General features: G+C 38.3%; 1 protein-coding gene across 1 annotated transcript in view; it reads left to right on the forward strand.

Moving 5' to 3' along the window:
- The first annotated feature begins 342 nt into the window (after nucleotides 1-342).
- Nucleotides 343-19,859, forward strand: part of Tmem131 (Transmembrane protein 131) — a 504,583-nt gene continuing 485,066 nt past the window's right edge. The window contains exons 1-2 of the mRNA XM_067143255.2: nucleotides 343-477; nucleotides 658-722. Of these exons, the coding sequence (XP_066999356.2) occupies nucleotides 372-477; nucleotides 658-722 (171 nt within the window). The 5' untranslated portion in view covers nucleotides 343-371. The remainder of the gene's footprint in view (nucleotides 478-657; nucleotides 723-19,859) is intronic.

Below are 19,859 nucleotides of genomic sequence, written 5' to 3' on the forward strand. Positions count from 1 at the left end.
CGCAAAGCAAATTGGTTCCACATTTCTCCTAAACTAGCAACAACTCTAGTATTTTATAATTATTTTATGGTCATGGACGACAATCCTACTGTTTGCTTCACCATTTTCTTCTTCAATCATGATTATTCCCTTTTCTATTAATAGAATTAAGATCGCCATTTTACCTAGATACTTCGCGTCTATTGGTAAATTATCAAATTGCAGGGACCAATAGGGTGTTGAATAGTGCAATAAGAAGTGCTTTTCGATCATAAGTACTCTCGATTATACAGATATCGGCCTGTGCATCGACTGTATTGTATGAAGGTCGATAAGGTAAACAGTCGAAAGTGTTATGGCCGCCGTTAGACTGATAGGTAGAATCGTAAAATATGGTAGTGAGGATGGCTGATCATTCTGTGTGGTGTTTTGTATTTTTCTTTACTCTATTTGAAGTTTTACTGAAAACAAAGTTGTCAGTACACGGAAACAGTCATGGTAAGTGTAAATAACTAAATGTTAACGTTCAGGATCCCAGACTTGTCTGTTGTCATGCTGCAAATATAGAGGGTATAGAGGACAGTGTTGATTTCATATATGTTCGGTGTTTAGATTATTGAAAAACTGACTGTAGGATATAGAATTAAGATTATTTTAGTAATGTATAATTTTTTCCAGGATATATGCAACCAAACAATGAAGTCAGATATCTTGTGGATGGCATTCCAGTTTCAATGCACAAGGTATGTTGTGTATCATTATTCATATCATGTCCATTATCAGTTAAAGCATTCCTCCTCAATATTTAAAATTCTGTGCTCGCTGTAAGTAATGGGTTAGTGCATCATTATGTCAGAATGTCACGTTCAAAATTGGTAACAGATTGTCTGCTACGCATGAGTGTTGATGACATTTCTTGTTTGAGAAAACTTTTATTTTGAAGCATGTAGCCTAGATGCTGCTTATTATATGATCAATAATAACGAGCTGTTGAATTTAATATACTATTTGTAGTGCTTATTATTAAACAAATCATGCTTGGTTATATTTCTGTTAGAAGGGTTTAGTTCCTGATCCTAGGAAGGTATTTTGTGAATTCATAGTTTGTGGTTTCTGTAGGCTGAGTAGTGTTGTAAGGGTTGAGGAGGATTAATACTATTTGTATTTTATAAATAAATTATAAAATTATAATGTGCACAAAATGTCATAATTATGCTACCGTAGCCTGTATGTTGACTACTGACACTTTAATATGATTTTCTGCTTTGATGTTAAAGCTGGTGTAATTTACATGGAAACTATGGATTTAATTATGGTAGTAAATAAGGCAGTCTTGTAATATGTTACACTGTCTGTCTTCAACAAGTGCTGGCCTTGTAAATCGTAGTAGTGGTATGTGGTTTGATCCTGACTTCTAAACTGATGGACTTATATCTATAAACATATCAAGTGTAAAATAGCTTCTTGAGAACAAAACTGCAACAATCTGACGTCTCTTTTTTTTGCTTTACGTCGTACCGACACAGATAGGTCTTATGGCGGTGTCTCTAAAATCCATTAACAATTAAAGGGACAGTAAGGAAATATTTGCTTATTTTGTGAAGAGATAAGTTATAGGCTCTAATTTTTGTGTTAATTATTCAAATATGTAACTTCTGTGAGAATTGTGGAGATCCTGTGCTAAAAATATGTTTCCTAAACATTGATTTTGTTATATATGTTCAGTGCTAATTGAAATAGTTCTGAGGGGGAACATTCCAAAACAAACCCTTGGATATATATCATGAAAATGTAGTAGAATTGACATGCTTTCCTTCCTTTGTTTTTGTATGGTATTCAGTAGGTATGTTTAGTTTGAGTGCTACATCCCATGTGTACCGGTACAGAGTATTTGAAAGTTCTAATTCTTTTATAGTTTTCCTGCACTCTAGACCTACCATAAGATGTAATCACTCTGTAACCATCATGTGCAAACATACAAATGCCTCAAGCGCCTTCAGGTAGATTCTTCTCATTGTCCAACCTCTGTACTTCTTAGGTTGCTTAGGTCTTTTACTTCTTTGAAATTGGATTTCATAGTAGTGATCCTTGTGCTGTTCTCTATTTACATGATCATGATATTTATTGGCATTTGGAATTGTATCGTCATCATATTTCAGATTATTGATCGCTGCTTTTGATGTTGGCTTCTATGATTTCTGCATAGTAAATGTTAACGAAGAGTGGTGACAGAATTCATCCTTGTTCAACATCTATTCAAATTTCTGTGTTACGGCAGGCCTATATGAATTTTTTTTTTTTTTTTAAACTGTCATGTTAGCCACTTGGGGCTGCTATTATTTCTGTACTTGGAGGTCTTTGTCACCCTGACCAACTTACTTTGTATAATAATAAATATAATGATATGGCTGTGTGTTTCTTGTTCCATCAACTTCTGTTTATTTTAAGAAATGCCATGGTTTTATTGAATCTCCAGCTAGCATCAAAGCAAGCTGAAGGTCTTTTGAATCCAGGTCATACCCACCCTCCAATTTTGCATGTCCACCCTCTAAGTGATGCAGACAGGTTTCTTCAAAGCAGGCATTGTTGACACATTTCCTCCGCAATGACTCGTGTGTACTAGTACCGGTATGATATCTAAATGTTGCACACTGCTGCTCTCCCTGTTTCCTGAGTAGTTATCCCAAGGTATCCGAATGAATTTGTCATTCAAAAAGTCTGCCCATTGCTGGTCACCTGATCTTCTTCTGTCAGTTTACCCCCTTTACTGCACACCATTTCTGTTTCTTTTTTTCTTATTTATCTTTCATTTTTATCCCCCATTTTGTTAGTGCATCAGCTGCCTTCTGTATCATTGAAAGATCATTTTGAGTCTAATGCTATATCATCTGCATAAATGTCCAGCTCCATAGCTAAATGGTTAGCGTGCTGGCCTTTGGTCACAGGGGTCCCGGGTTCGATTCCCGACGGGGTCGGGAATTTTAACCATCATTGGTTAATTTTGCTGACACGGGGACTGGGTGTATGTGTTGTCTTCATCATCATTTCATCCTCATCACAACGTGCAGGTCGCCTACGGCTGTCAAATCAAAAGACTTGCACCTGGCGAGCCGAACATGTCCTCGGACACTCCTGGCACTAAAAGCCATACGCCATTTTTTAATTTTATCTGCATAAATGTACATTCTTATTTCAGGACTTTCCTTACTGGGTCCACTATGTCATGAACGAGTACGTTGAAGGGGAGGGGAGCTATTACTTATAATGGTGATAATAGTGATATTGTGTCTTTTGAATCGGCATGTGTTGAGCTAACAGAATTCTTGGCTAAATCTATTGGTTTACTTCCGGTTCCAAATCATCCTACTGTTCATTATTACAGTGTGAGCAAGCAGTCAGGTTATACTACAGCATATTCAAATTCAACAAATCCTTTGAGGCTGACAGAGCAGAATAGGAAAGAAAGAAGGAGAAAAAACCGGTATGAACTAGCGCAGTATCATTATTTTAATCAAAGGCATGAAGTTCATAATGTTAGAAAAACCAAACTGGTAAAATGTCTATTTCCTCAGTTTTTAAGAGTTATCAAAATTTATTTGAAAACAAAAATCCATTTAAACAAACATCCAGTCTTCAGATCCAATATTCACCGAAGAGGTTATTGAGATTACAGACTCCAAAATAAATTCAGCTCTTGCCAGAGTAAGATCTGATACTGCAGCTGGTCCAGAGACTGGAGACCTTTTTTTCTGTTTGTAAAGTGAAGGCATGGTGGAGGGGTGTGATTTAGGATGGGAAGCCACTGTACTGGGGTACTCTCGGTGATAGTTTCAGTAATCAGACATGTACAGTAGACTCCCTCTAGTTTTGCCTTTGGACCGGATTCTAGGCCGGACTAACAGATAGTATGAAAGTGAAAACCATCAGTACGGAATGATTCTAATATCCTGTAATGCTAGAAACCGGGCGAGTTGGCCGTGCGGTTAGGGCCGCACAGCTGTGAGCTTGCATCCGTGAGAGAGTGAGTTCGAATCCCACTGTCTGCAGCCCCGAAGATAGTTTTCCATGCATGGTTTCCCATTTTTACACAAGGCAGATGCTGGGGCTGTACCTTAATTAAGGCCATGGCCGCTTCCTTCCCATTCCTAGGCCTTTCCTATCCCTTTCATCGCCATAAGACCTATCTGTGTTGGTGTGACGTAAAGCAAATAGCAAAAAAAAGTATGCTATAAATACCAGTATTTAGTTTAAGTGAAATAAAATACATAAATAAAGAACCAATAGTAACACAAGTGGTATTAATGCATCTTCACCAAGTGTACTCGTCTGAAATGAGTTGATGTTGTCTTTATGATATCTCCATACACATTGAAGTTTCACTCCTGATGAGATCCATACACTTACTGTGGAAAATTTAATGTAGAGAAACATGTTACAAAAACTCAGAATTTAATTTGTAAAGGTACACTAACACTTCGTGTATCTATCGCAGACTGTCATAAACAAAATATAACCATCAACCAACTGATTAAATGGAAACTAGAGAGACAAGTGGTGACTTATGTCTGTCCTAGTGGGGCGCGAGGTAAGGAAGGGAAGCGTGACTTGAGGACAGGTGCCGGCCAGACTTTCCGGCGGCCGAAGTACCCAAAGCTGTACTAGAAAGTGGTCTACTGTAGTGGTTCAGTTGAGTGTCGACCTTCTTCATGTAAGAACTGTTTTAACTAACTTGATGCACAGTATTCAACGGCACAATCTATACTGATAAGTGGAAGTCAACGCGTACCAATTTATGTAGAGTCGAACCTCTGTTCTGTGGACACAGTTGGTTCCAAGGAAAAGTGTCCATTGCAAGAGGTGTCTGCTGAAACAAGTTTGTAAAAAGTAATTGAGCACACACAAATTCTTCATCCGTTTAAGCATAGTGTCTGCTTCACCGACAGAACTACTTCTTGTTGTTCTTCTGCCTCATTACTGTCGTAACTTTTCTTTGCTGTAAAACGAAAATAAGTTTTATTCAAAAGGCTCTTTTTGTATGAGTAGTGAAGGCTGCTGGGTATAGCTAGAAATATTTACGAAGTGCTATGAATTAAATTAAAGCTGAAAATTTAGGTTTAAAAGAATTAGCATTTCCTGATTCTAGTTTTGCAGACTTCATTCCAGGCTGTCTTTGTCCACGAAACTGTGTCACCAACATTGTTCTTCATTAAATTGGAAGCTGAATCTCCTTCATCGATGTGTACCACTAATGAATGTAATACCCTCTTGCGGTAACCTAATTCTAATGCTTGAATGATTCCTTGATCCAATGGCTGAAGATGAGAAGTGGTATTGGGTGGAAGGAGCAAGAGTTTTACATTGACACATAGCATTATCTAGCATCATGATCACGTTATGGTTCCTGGCCTTCATCTTGGAATTCAGAGCTAGGAGCCATTTCTCATATACCGCTGACATCATCCGTACCTTTTTTATTTGCATGCCATTCAGCACCAAGAACATTTAAGTCCATGTTTTTAAAGTACCTGGGTTTCAAGGATTTACTGATTATTAGAGGAATTTCCAGGCGTATTACCGACTGAGCCTCCTTCATAGTCAACCAACACTCACCAACAAATAGCTTCTCAGTGACACGTCAGATAACTTCCAGTTCATACAACACAACTTTTGACAACGCACTAGAATGCAGCGCACACTGGCACGACCATGGCGCGCAATTACAGCTCCTCTCAACAGAGAGAAAAAGAAGATACCTCGTCCCAGCTACGACGCTCTGACTCTGTAGTAATACATTCTAATCTCTCCACTGCGGTTTATACCATAAGCAACTCCATTCTATTTCACCAGGCCAGCAGCACAAAAACAATAACTTCGTCCCGATGTCCTTCATGTTTTCATTTACGGAATAATATCAATTTAAAGTCTCACTAGCATCTCACACTGATGTTTTCACATAAAATTCAAAGCTACTTGAAGTTAAATAAACTAAAAAGCGAAAGATTCTAACCCTCAACATATTCCCAAAAATACAGTTATCAACAAATAACTGCTGTCATTGTTGCTATTCAAATGCACCGTGTACTCAGTGACACCCACTGAGTCTCCGTCTACGCCGGCCAAATTCACTGCACTGAACCCGTGACTTCTACCAGACAACTTTCAGTTTGACTATGCCTACAGAATCTCATTTGACATTCTAAAAATAAAAAATAAACTATGGAATATTTTTCCCTGCCCCCTGTGATTATAAACCGTTGCCTATGCTATAATACAAGGCCTTGAAATGCACTCATGGAAACGGGTAGCTTCCTAGTTCACCATTCAGCCGCTAGGATGGCGTTCTTACCCCCTTGTATTCGCATGGTCATATATGTCAATAAGTAAATTATATCCTAAATAAAAAGAGCTGAATGTTTTTGCGAGTATTGACAGTACTTTATTTATAGAGCGGTGCTGCAATGGCTTGGATATGTCATTGAAGTTTCAAAACTTTCCGTTTGAGGGGCTTCTTATCAAGTTTCAAAACTTTCCCTCTTCTACTTGAGTGGCTCGAAGCAATGCTGTCTAATAGAGGTCTCAGAAATTTTCATTGTAGAAAAACAGCTGGTTTGTCGTGTTTACACTTTCTACACTTAATTTCACTGTTGAAAATGTTTTTCGAAAAAAAAAACCGTACACTTTTTAGTATCTCGCTTCGGGGCAAGTACTGCGTAGCGGAGGTGATAGATTCCGTCGTTCACTGCAGAAGTGCCACAGACGATGATTTTCAGTATCTGAGGGCTCCTCGATCTTGGAAACGAATAAGACACAATGTTGGACTTTGAATAGCTGGAGAGGAGATATGTTCTAAACAGCCTTTACAGTCTGTTTGTTCTTTCGCTACACGAACCATAATGTCGTATTACGCTTGGCATCTTAGGTAGCTGAAGAAGAGCTCTATGTCATTGCTTGTTAGGTTCCTCGTCAATGCATAATGCAAATGTATACTTATGAGGTATTTTATGCAGGCCACAGTGGATTGGGTAGTCAAGATCTACGCCTGATATATTACCCTCATGAATCTTTTTTACTTTCTCTGAATGCATTTGAATTTTCTTAATATAATGACAAACCAAACACCAAACCCCATGGCACTACAGCCCTTGAAGGGCCTTGGCCTACCAAGCGACTGCTGCTCAGCCCGAAGGCCTGCAGGTTATGAGGTGTCGCGTGGTCAACACGACGCATCCTCTCTGCCGTTATTCTGGGCTTTCTAGACGGGGGCCGCCATCTCACCGTCAGATAGCTCCTCAATTCTTATCACATAGGATGAGTGGACCTCGAATCAGCCCTCAGGTCCATGTAAAAATCCCTGACCTGGTCGGGAATCGAACCTGGGTCCTCTGGGTAAGAGGCAGGCACGTTACCTCTACACCACAGGGCCGGTTCCTTAATATATGGCAGGAAATCATTAATTAACCAACTGAGGCGTTCATCTTCAGTACTAAAAGATGCTTGTTTGTTCTCATTCCTGGAATATGTCCCATGTGAGGTGTTGCAGACGTCATGCACATCGAACAATTTTATAAAATGCTCCATAAAACACGATTAATTTTAAACTATATTTAATGCTCTCGGGACAAACCATCTCCATACTTTTCAAACCAGAGTTTGTTCCGGGCAGGAAATACAATACGGCATTTTTAGCTCTTGCTACATTCATTTTCTCCAAATTTGTTGGGCAAATTATTTTTCTGGTTGGTTTCCTAATTTAAAATTTCTGAGTTTGAAGAGGCCTTTCAAACGATCGCCGGTCACGGTAGCTATGTTTACAAAAAAGTCCAGTGACAAATTTTGGGATCGCCCGATTCTTATGACGCAACTCGGATCAAAACTTAGGAACCTAATTTCATCAGGTGGAAGTCGTATCTCATGCGTAATACTTCCTCTGTATAATGTTTCGAACATTGAACATTCACTGGAAACTTGTGAAACGAAATTCCACTACCTTTAATTTCTCGTGAATAAACCATGACTGGAACTGCGAATGCTTAACAGCAGACGAATGCATAATACATTCACAACCAACTCGGTTAATAAACACGTTTAAAGGCGCGAACCTGGTAGACAGGGGGCAAGAAAGCGACCCTAGCAAACTTCAGTGTGACCACTTCGATAGCGTTTTACGGGTTCTATTTCCAGGCCTTGTATTATAACGTAGGCAACATTATAAACTAAGGTTGGACTGCTCTGCATATTACTGATGTGTTAATGCTGCAATCGTCATTCAACGACTAAAACAACAGGACGCACTTGATGCTATACATCTTTATACCCTTTCTCACCAAGCTGCTCTCTTGTAAATGTGTATATTAGATGTAATTTCACCGGGCGAGTTGGCCGTGCGCGTAGAGGCGCGCGGCTGTGAGCTTGCATCCGGGAGATAGTAGGTTCGAATCCCACTATCGGCAGCCCTGAAAATGGTTTTCCGTGGTTTCCCATTTTCACACCAGGCAAATGCTGGGGCTGTACCTTAATTAAGGCCACGGCCGCTTCCTTCCAACTCCTAGGCCTTTCCTATCCCATCGTCGCCATAAGACCTATCTGTGTCGGTGCGACGTAAAGCCCATAGCAAAAAAAAAAAAAAAAAAAAAGATGTAATTTCTCAACTGTTCAATTGGATATTTTAAATTTACTGTTATAGTTACCCTGTCAACCTGTAATCGTTCAAGCAACGGCAGACATTGACGCCAGATACTTTACACCCTTTCTCCCCTGACTGTTTCAATGTAAATATTTGTATAAACTTTATAATTTCCTATGATTTTCTAATGAGTGCATCAATTATTCTTCGGAACACCACTGCTGGACTCTGCTAAAATACCCAGGGATTTTACTCATTGGTGCCGACTACTATGTCTATAAACTTATATTGTTTAACTGTATCACCTGTGAACAAGTTTTTCTTGCTTGCTTAATTTTTCCCATTGTAATGTATCTTAATGTTGATAATTTAATTACTAATCAGGTACCTGATTTTTGCCTTGAGGAGGTAATCTTGACTGATGATGCCCTCAATGAAGGGCGAAACATGTCTCAAATGGAATTAATAATAAATTCCTAAGTGTTTAAATTTTATATGTATTGAATAGGTGACACAATAAACCCTTTAGCATCTTACATTTCCTTTCCACCAAGTGGTTTACCAAAAAAACAAAAAAAAAAAACAAAAAAAAAACACAACACAACCATGATTCTTTTTGACATTTTCCCATCCTTGCAACTTTCATTTGGCAAAGTTAGTAACTTCTTTGGGATGGCCCCAAAGAACAGACCAGTCTAGTCACCATTCAAAATGTCTTTCAGTTTGTAACTCTTCAAGATGTCTGTTAACCTATCTTTCCAATCCACTACTTCAGTCAGACACACCACCACCTTATCCAAAGACTGTTTTGAAAGTAACGTTATGATGTTTTCTAAAACAATCTAGCCACCCATTGCCAGCTACAAAATTCTCAACTTTCAGATTTCTTGTACTTTATCTTGTAACATTGGCCCACTCGCACCCAGTTTCTTTGCTCAAGCACACTTGAACCACTCATACTGGGCGAGTTGGCCGTGCGGTTAGGGATGTGCAGGTCTGAGCTTGCATCTGGGAGATAGTGGGTTCGAGCCCCACTGTCGGCAGCCCTGAAGATCGTTTTCCGTGGTTTCCCATTTTCATACCAGGCAAATGCTGGGGCTATAACTTAAGGTCATGGCCGCTTCCTTCGCACTCCTAAGCCTTTCCTATCCCATTGTTGCCATAAGACCTATCTGTGTTGGTGTGACACAAAACAAATTGTAAATATATAAATAAATAAAAAAAACCCACCACACCACTCACATACCGCAATGTTCACTTCTGCAAAAACTGACTCCCACTTTCTCTTCACTCATCGATTCATATTTTCCTCCCACTCATTAAAAATGTCTTTTCTATTCTTCACAATAGTGTTTATTTGAGTTTTCCAGTGTTTGAATTTTCCAGCAAGCTTTCTCACTGAAAGTCCTTTGGTACTTAGTATAATCTCATTTCTTATTGTCTCTAGATCTAAACATGCTCGTCCCTTATTACTCATATTTACTGGATGGCCGAAATGCTATGGTATTTCTGTCTTACTAATTGGTGCATATACTGTTCAGTCTTTTCCTTGTCAATTTGACTACCTGACCTCGACCTTATCAGTGACAATGTGAGTTATGAATAGAATGATGCAAGCTGGGTAGAAAATCTCTAGGTAACTTGTGAGTAAACAGTCACTGGCAGCATTCTGAACAATTAGAATTCTCGGAATATACATCAGTAGTTAGAATACACAACCATTACAAAAGAACGTTGGGGTAATCGCATAAATATGATTGTAAATAAAGGGTACAGATCTCTGCACATGGTTATGACGGTATTTAGGGGTTGTAGTAAGGATGTAAAGGAGAGAGCATATAAGTCTCTGGTAAGACCCCAACTAGAGTATGTTTCCAGTGTATGGGACCCTCACCAAGATTACTTGATTCAGGAACTGGAAAAAAATCCAAAGAAAAGCAGCTCGATTTGTTCTGGGCGATTTCCGACAAAAGAGTAGCGTTACAAAAATGTTGCAAAGTTTGGGCTGGGAAGGCTTGGGAGAAAGGAGACGAGCTGCTCGACTAAGTGGTATGTATATCACAGATATTATTATAATATTTATAGATCCACCTGTTCAATACAATACAATACAATATACTATTTCATGTGGTTAAAATTTATACATAATACATAAGACATAGGTACATGTTTCACCCTTTTTTTATGGGCATCATCAGCCTATATCAATCTTAAAAATTAATGGATATGGGTTCTAATCTTATAAACTATAGAGTAAAATGTTGGACAATGATCTCATAAAATGTTATACTATAACATCTAAAATAGGGATATTGCACAGAAAGTATGTTAAAAATACTGTGAATCAACAGTTTTTGAAGATTATAACGTGGTTAATCATGAATATTTGAGCATTTAAAACCAAAATGGATCCTCTTCTTATTCATCATTAGGACTGTGACGGCCTTGAGTGTAAAAAAAAAAAATTGGGATATTGCACAGAAAGTATGTTAAAAATACTGTGAATCAACAGTTTTTGAAGATTATAACGTGGTCAGTCATGAATATTTGAGCATTTGAAACCAAAATGGATCCTCTTCTTATTCATCATTAGGACTGTGACGGCCTTGAGTGTAAAAGCACAATCATCCAAGGGGGATGTTTGCTCCATTCCCATAGCATGAGTTCAAGATAGTAAAATCAATGTCAGTTATTTAAGATAGAAGTGTGAAGGTATCAAATGTGTTAAAATATGTATGGTTGATTTATCAGAAAGTCGTAGAAAAGAAGATGGGACTTCTTGTGGAGACGTTGCTAATGATAAAATGTTGTGTCAAAGCTAGCTGATGTCAGTGTTTAGTTATGTTAGTACGGTAATCAATTGGATCCAAAAGACGGTCAAGTGGGTGTTATTAACCCTGTTGAAACATTTGTTCGAAGAAATGATCAAGTTTTACTTGTACGTGCATGTTAAGTATGTCGGGCTGTTCCAGCAACTTCCGTCAGTGGATGTGGTATCCACCGTGATGCAGTTTTGCACAGTTGCAGCTCTGTCTGCAATATCCTGTGGATGGTGTGTTTGTTGATGCCACTTGCCCTCTTTAACTCCAGTAGGTACTATCATATGTCTTCTTCCAGGAACGCCTGGATGATGTCACATGCCACGTCGGTCTGCACACTGAAACATTCCTACCCACCATGCTACTGTACGGTATGGGAGGGCATTATTCCCAAGGGCTTCCACCAATTCACTGTGACATTCTCTCACATTTCTCCCCCCCCCGGAGAATGGCTATTTTGATGTGTGCGTGCTGCTCAACACGTGTTACTTCCATCTCGCACGACGCTTGCCATACAACTGATTTCATAGCGCTCTCTGTGCTACTACCAGCAATCATAGAGCCATCTGTTCTGAATACTCACTATCCTGCATAGTTTCCATGTGACAAATAGTAGTTTGTGATCTGCTCACATATCTGCAAGAAAAAAAAAGTTGCAATAACTTTTGTCCCAACCCTCATATTTCTGCAGTTTTAAAAACATTCTGGAAAATAGCCCATCTGGAGATTAGTCAGTTATCATTCATACAGGCAGAGTTCCTCACAACTCTAACAGAGGACATTTCAATGCTCCCACAAAATGGAAGTGTTGATAGTAGGGAAGAAGTTTGAATGGAGGGACATCTTACTTAAAGCCAATTATGACAAACTGACCAGAATTTCTGAGACATGCAGGTTCTGTGATGCCCTCCAATATCCATTGTTCTTCCGTACAGATGAGGATGGCTAGTATTTCCTTTTCAAACACACTGACGGCAAGGGTAAAGTTTCAGCTATGAACTTCTGTGCACAGCCGCTCATGATTTGAGTGAATAACTCAAATTGTTTGCATTATTTTGGGAGATTATGGAGTTGAATTTTAGCAGATATGTATGCCAAAACTGAAGTGAATGCTTACTTTACATACAGACCAACCAGAAAGCACTCTATGTGGAAAACCACATCCACCTGTGAGATGCAGTCACTACTGATTGAAATGCTAACAACTTGGGGAAACCTTATATTTTACTGTCTTCTTTCACAGGAGGCCTGCGTTACATGTACAAAATACTTGCATGTGGCACCATGGCAGATTCAACTTATTCATAACTTCTTTGTGTAATACTTTTTAAAGGTAACCCAAAATGGGAAGATATTGAATTGGAGCTTTTCGAACACCAAAAGGTTCATGATTGGGATGACATTAATGCAAGAGTGTTTCGGTTTGAGGTAAAATGCCTTGTGAGGCTTTCTTATATACAGAATAATATTTGGCTCTGTCTGGTGCCACATGTATTCCATTGATTGGCAAGAACAAAATCGTATCTCGTGCATATTTTGATATGGCTAGAGAAAAACAATTGTGCTGAACTCCCTGACCATTACAACAGCCCTGAACTTTCTGAGATCTTGAAATCCAATATGATTCTCTTGTGTTGCTCTGAATTACATCAGGCCATGTATGAAAGATGGGTATACTACACCAAGAAGTTTGTCAAGGAAACTGAAATAGGGAATGAAGCCCTGCAGACGGAGGGCCCTCCTTAGAGATGATTAGTAGACAAGGAGCCATCACAATCGACAACCGCTGGGTGGTGCCTTACCATTGCTGTGTAGGACATTCAAGTCTCACATCAATGTGGAATATTGGAAGTTAATTGAGTGAAGTCTATCAAATATTTTTGTAAGTTGGTTAATAAAGGATCAGATCAGGCCATGTTCACTGTTCAAAATGAGAGGAACAAAATTTTGCAGTATCAGACGGGAAGATACATTAGCACCTCTGAAACCATGTGGAGAATCCTTTCGTTCACATCTATGGCAGCCGGACTGTTCACTTTGTCTTTAAGTTGCCACTTAAACTACAATAATCGTGGTGTGTGCAACATAAAAAAGAGGACTGTTCACTGCAGAGTTTTTATTGTCTGGATAAAAGATCTCAGTCTCATAGAGGAGCCCTTGAAGTGCTAGATACAACCCTCCAAGATACGCACAACAGTGATAGGTTAATGGGTGGATAGTTGGTTCTGCTGCCAGTCAAGAGGCACTCATGCTTGTGAACTCAAGGCATCAATGAAGAGCTCTCACCTTTGGTTGTATATGGAGACTCTGAAGCTCACAACGAACATGAATGTTGAGGTGCAAAGGTGTTCTGACTTATTGCTGCTGATAGGGAATTGGGATGTCCTAGTGATCATTGGGGAGATTGAGTTGCCTAAGGAACTGGGAAAATAGGTGGATACGATGGAAGTAATCTTGAGAGTTTATCCAGACATCAGCAACCTTCAGGCCAAACCTTTGGAATGCTATTGTGAGAGAGCTATCTTTGCCCCAGGAACGAGACAATTGATATATCAACAGTAAGTGTTCACACCTTTTCTTGCTGGAAGAAAGAACCTACCTATCAGTTGATTGCACAGTTGAAGCCGGTGATGCTGTCAATGATACTAATGAAATTCTCAATTCTCTAACTCCTCCTGGGATACTTCCAAATAAACTTACACTGAAGGTTAGTTCTCCCATTCTGTGCCTCAGAAACCTGAAGCCGCCTCTCCTCGTCCTCCTCCTCCTATTCCTCTTCTGTGTTATGGAATAAGGCTGCAGGTCAGCAAGCTAATGGCCACAGTAATTAAAGCAACAGTAATAACATACACCAGTATGGGTTGAAAGAATTTACATTCCTTGCATTCCATTGGTACCCCCATTCATTTTAGGACGACTCAGTTCCTGGCAAAACTATGGTTTGGGATGAAGTTCAACAAACCGCAGGGCTAGACAATCAAAACTACAGGGATTGATTTTACTTTACCCTGCCTTTCCCACGGTCACTTTGTATGTAGGGTGCTCATGTGCGAGTTATTTGCGTGACCTACATCTATTCACACCGAATAGGATAACTGTTAACATGGTTTATAAGGTGGTGCTCCAATGAATTTTCCAATTGATTGATAATAGGTGGACGGGATTGGCTGCTAAAAATACATTATACAGCAAAACATTAATCTGGATTCACTTAGGATTGTTACTGTCTGGATCAATAAATGTCAGGATTAATTAAGATAACCTAAATACGCAGTATAAGGTACATTGTTAAATGTGCCTAGGAACAAAACACGTGTGTTGGCTTAAAATTAATAAAGATTTGTACTAATAAATGAAAGTCAAAGTGTAGTAATATTTAAAGATAGATGTACAGTAAAAATGGAAATAGTCAAGAATTAATGATGAACTTTCGGGCACGCTAGAAATCTAAAAGTTGGTACCATAGAATCTGAGAGCAACAACATTCTTAGAAAAATCTAACAGAACTCCCCAAGGGGTCGAACGGGGGGGAGTATATCTTCAGATTTGAGGCCCAGGAGCAAAACATATATATGAAAATGTAAGCATTTTTTAACCAAATCAGATAACCTATTTTTTCCCAAGCGAAGACCTGTATATAGTTTATACTTTTCAACATAAAACTCCCATAAAGTATTGTGCAAATTTTTCGAATTAACAACGTAGGAGACATAATTGATCAATAAAATAATTTACTTTTGCCCTTTAATTTCAAGAACACGGTGGACCTTCTTTACCTGTTTATTAGTATAGAGTATATAACATGGTTAATTCCACTTGCAGTTTGCAATTATCTTTCCGCTCTCTTCATAAGACTTCTCCTTGCTGTGAAGAACACAGGTCTGCTAGTTGTATGTAAGTCATAGGGCGGAGCAACAATGAGTTGTTTCACTTGAACCCCATGTTGCTCAACATACAGTTTTCAGAGAATGTTGTACCATATATGTAGCATGGCTGCAGGGTTTTACTATTGATTTAAAGTTTATACACCTAAAGTCATTGGATAGGTGTCTAATATCGTGTAGGCCCTCCTCTAGCTTGGCTAAGCAGCATTTCATCATGACATAAATTCCACAAGTGTAAGAAACGCCGGTGAGGTGTTTCTTACCCATGCCGTTTGGATAGCTACCCATAGCTTCCTACTATTTGTAGGTGCAGGGTCTGGATGTGAATGGACCTGATCACCATAGCCCATAAATGCTCGACAGGATTGATATCGTTTATAACTGTTAAGTTCTTCAGTCCGCCGAAATTAATTTTGAATAATTCTTCAGTCTACCAAAACTAATGTTGAATATTTATTCAAAATTGGTTTCGGCAGACTGAAGAACATAACATACCACTAAAAGAAAGAAGAAAAAAAAAAAAAGGTGAACAAGGTGGCTAAAGCAATTGTTGAAACTCTCCAGACCACTCCTTGAACCAGTTATGGGCAGCTTGGGCCCGTTGACACAGTGATTATCCTGCTGGAATATCTCATTGTTATGTGGGTGTGTGAAGTCCATAAGGGGTTGCAATTGGTCACCAAGTAGTTCAGCATAGCAGTCACTGGTCAACGATCTGTTTAGGTGGGTCAGTGGATCCAGTTCGTGCCACATGTACGTACCCTACACCACTGTGGAGCTTCCACCAGCCTGTACGATGTTTTGTTGACAACTGGGGTCCATGGTTTTTGGGGGCCTGCACCATATCTGAACCCTACCATTAGGTCAAAAAATTGGAGCATTGACTGATCGGACCAAGCTACATGTCGCCAGTCCTCCAGGATTGCAAGTAATCAACTTCATTTTCCGTATCAAAATTTAATCACTAAGTTTTACAATATTAAAAATCTTCCACCGTTTTGATACTTTTTTTGTCTTTTGGCAAATTTTTTTATTTATCAACAGTACATGTTTCATTCCTTATTTCGGAATATCCTCAGCTGTTATTGTAGCTTAGGTGAATTGCTAAGATTTAAAACATGTTAATTTGCAGGTACGGTACATTGATTCACTTAAAAGCTACTAAAATTACCAATTAAATTAAATGATATTAAAAACAATGTAGGGGTTAGTGTGTTAATGATATGAGAGCGGATAATTACATAGTTGGTCAGCTTAAAAACTATGTCTATTCATTTGAATAGTTGTTAAAAATTTCATTTTGTTACATTAAAATGTCTATTTGCGGTTAAAAGTTTAAAAAATGTTTGACTTCGTAACACTGTTCAAATTATTGAATGTTTTATCTTCTGTTCCTTCCAGGTAAGTTGTTACAGTATATATTATGAGTTTGTTTATGGTGCCTTTGATCGAGTCTAATGTGGAACTTTGAAGCTGATTGCTGAACAATATTTGTGAAGGGAGCTTCGTTTCAATTTCTGAAATGAAATAAAATAAGGAAATGGAAATTTGTTTAAAAAAAACATGTGTCTTTACATAATAACTAAATGTATAAAAAAGTTCTTTACCTTGCTATGTTAGACTCCATTTCTACTGTGACCCTGGAGGGACGTTTGTTGCTGCTTTGCGTCTGGTATAGTAATGGTGTGTGCGTTCCGTTGTATGCTCCCCCTTACGGGGAGGCAAGATTGCGGAGAGGGGAGGGGGCGTGTCGGTTACTGTCCCGGCATCAACTTTAGAAGGGCTAGGGAGAGGGGATGTACAAAATGGCAGAGGTTTGATCTTATTTATCCTTTTACTGTTTGTATTGCGTCTTTTGCCTAAAATTTCAAGACTTGATAGTGTCCCTTCAAATATAGGATTTCTAATGCCAATAGTTTCATTTAGGTTATTGTCCTGGTTGCTTTTTTGTTCTAAATAAATGTATAGATTTTCTAATGTGTTAAGGAGAGCTCCTTTATTTATTTTATGCAATATAGTTAAATCCTGCTCTATGGTTGTAAATTGATGTTCGGTTGAACTCATGTGTTGACCCATCGCAGAATTTTTTTTATGTCTTTCAGCGTTGACATGCTCCTGGTATCTTACAGTAAAACTGCGCCCGGTTTTTCCGACATAAATTTTTTTACATTGGTGACACTTCAATTTATAAACTCCTGATTCAGAATGTTTGTTTTTTCCTAGGGAATTAACATTATTGCAATTAAATAATTTATGCTTTGTGTTATTGCTGGTTAAATATGCGATCTTATAATTTATTTTCTAAACAAATCGGTTATTGTGTATAAGTTAGGGTTATTGAAGGTGAACGTAGCGTATTTGTCTTTCTTTTTTGTTTTGGGTTTTAAGTTAGTTTGTAATTTCTGTTTGAATTTACCGATTATTTTGTTTATTATTTTTGGTTCAAAACCGTTGTATTGGGCTTGTTTGCGAATAAAGCGTAGTTCTTTTTCTCTTTCTGTGTGTGTAAGGGGTATACCTATACCATTACTACACAAGACGCAAAGCAGCAACAAACGTCCCTCCAGGGTCACAGTAGAATTGGAGTCTAACATAGCAAGGTAAAGAACTTTTTTATACATTTAGTTATTATGTAAAGACACATGTTGTTTTTTTTTAAAAACTAATTTCCATTTCCTTATTTTATTTCATTTCAGAAATTGAAACGAAGCTCCCTTCACAAATATTGTTCAGCAATCAGCTTCAAAGTTCCACATTAGACTCGATCAAAGGCACCATAAACAAACTCATAATATATACTGTAACAACTTACCTGGAAGGAACAGAAGATAAAACATTCAATAATTTGAACAGTGTTACGAAGTCAAACATTTTTTAAACTTTTAACCGCAAATAGACATTTTAATGTAACAAAATGAAATTTTTAACAACTATTCAAATGAATAGACATAGTTTTTAAGCTGACCAACTATGTAATCATCCGCTCTCATATCATTAACACACTAACCCCTACATTGTTTTTAATATCATTTAATTTAATTGGTAATTTTAGTAGCTTTTAAGTGAATCAATGTACCGTACCTGCAAATTAACATGTTTTAAATCTTAGCAATTCACCTAAGCTACAATAACAGCTGAGGATATTCCGAAATAAGGAACGAAACATGTACTGTTGATACATAAAAAAATTTGCCAAAAGGCAAAAAAAAAGTATCAAAACGGTGGAAGATTTTTAATATTGTAAAACTTAGTCCTCCAGGATCCAATTAGCAACATCACTCGTCCAGGTGAGTTACTGTGTTCGGTGTTGTAGTGTTAACAAGGGCACCCTGCTAGGTCTTCTGCTCCCACATCCCGTTGATGTTAAAGAATGCTGTACTGACCTGCTGGATATGCGTCTGGTTTCTCCTGTATTAAATGTGGGTGTGATTTGAGTCAATGTGGCTTGTCTGTTACCATGGGCAATTCTACTAGAGGCCACTAATCATGATCATTAAGTCCGGCTCCATGGTTAAATGGTTAGCGTGCTGGGCTTTGGTCCAGAGGGTCTCGAGTGCGATTCCCGGCCGAGTTGGGGATTTTAATCTTAATTGGTTAATTCCAGTGGCTCGGGGCCTGGGTATGTGTGCAGTCTTAAGCATTAGAATTCATCATCATAGGTAGGGTCCCATCTTCATAGACATGCAGGTCGCCTATACGGCGTCTAATTGAAAGACTTGTACCAGGCATCTCCGGAGGCCACATGCCATTATTATTATTATTATTATTATTATTATTATTATTATTATTAAGCGTCCATAGTGTAACTGTTCACTCTCCTACTCTTAACACTTGGGGAGACGAAAATTAATACCTGGGAACACATGAATATAAATATAAACTATTTTTGGCTTGCCTGCAAATTGCCATGCAAATAGAATTAATTATCATTCCATGGTTTCCCATTTTTCTATGTAATGTTTGGGCGCCAGCATTACAGTTTCAAAATTGTAAAGCAAAATTTATATTTACTAGCATAGAGACTTGTACGTAAAACACAGGGGTAGGATTTTAAATAATTAACCATTAAGTAGTGCTTAAGAAAGAAAATTAACGCAATATAAAATACAAATGAATTTATTATACAAAAAAATGAGATGAATCGGAAAAGTTCCTTTAAGCGTGGAGGGATTTAAGAATTTATGTTACTGAAATTAACTGTTGCTTGCTTTATCTAATTGAAGCTTACCAATTGCAGCTTCCGTTGAGGTCATCTATTTTCCGTGGTTACTCGTCCCCTTTTCTCGTTGTAGAATTGGCTCCATGGACATCCTTCCTTCTGTGATGTGATTTGGACTATCTGGACTAGTACTCCCTAATTGCCTAGTCTTTAAATTAGACATTGGCCCTATACTTGTGAAAATTGATCAGCGTTGATCGTAGGAAGAGAAAATTCAGAGATATGAATTTTTCCATGTTAGCAGAAATCTCAATCCAACTTAGCTAATCTACTGATACTATACAGACTTGTACCAAATGCCATGGACTTGAACTAAACATAGTTCTTCGTCCAGA

Source organism: Anabrus simplex, chromosome 3 (assembly GCF_040414725.1).
Source record: "Anabrus simplex isolate iqAnaSimp1 chromosome 3, ASM4041472v1, whole genome shotgun sequence".
Taxonomy (NCBI): Eukaryota; Metazoa; Arthropoda; class Insecta; order Orthoptera; family Tettigoniidae; genus Anabrus; species Anabrus simplex.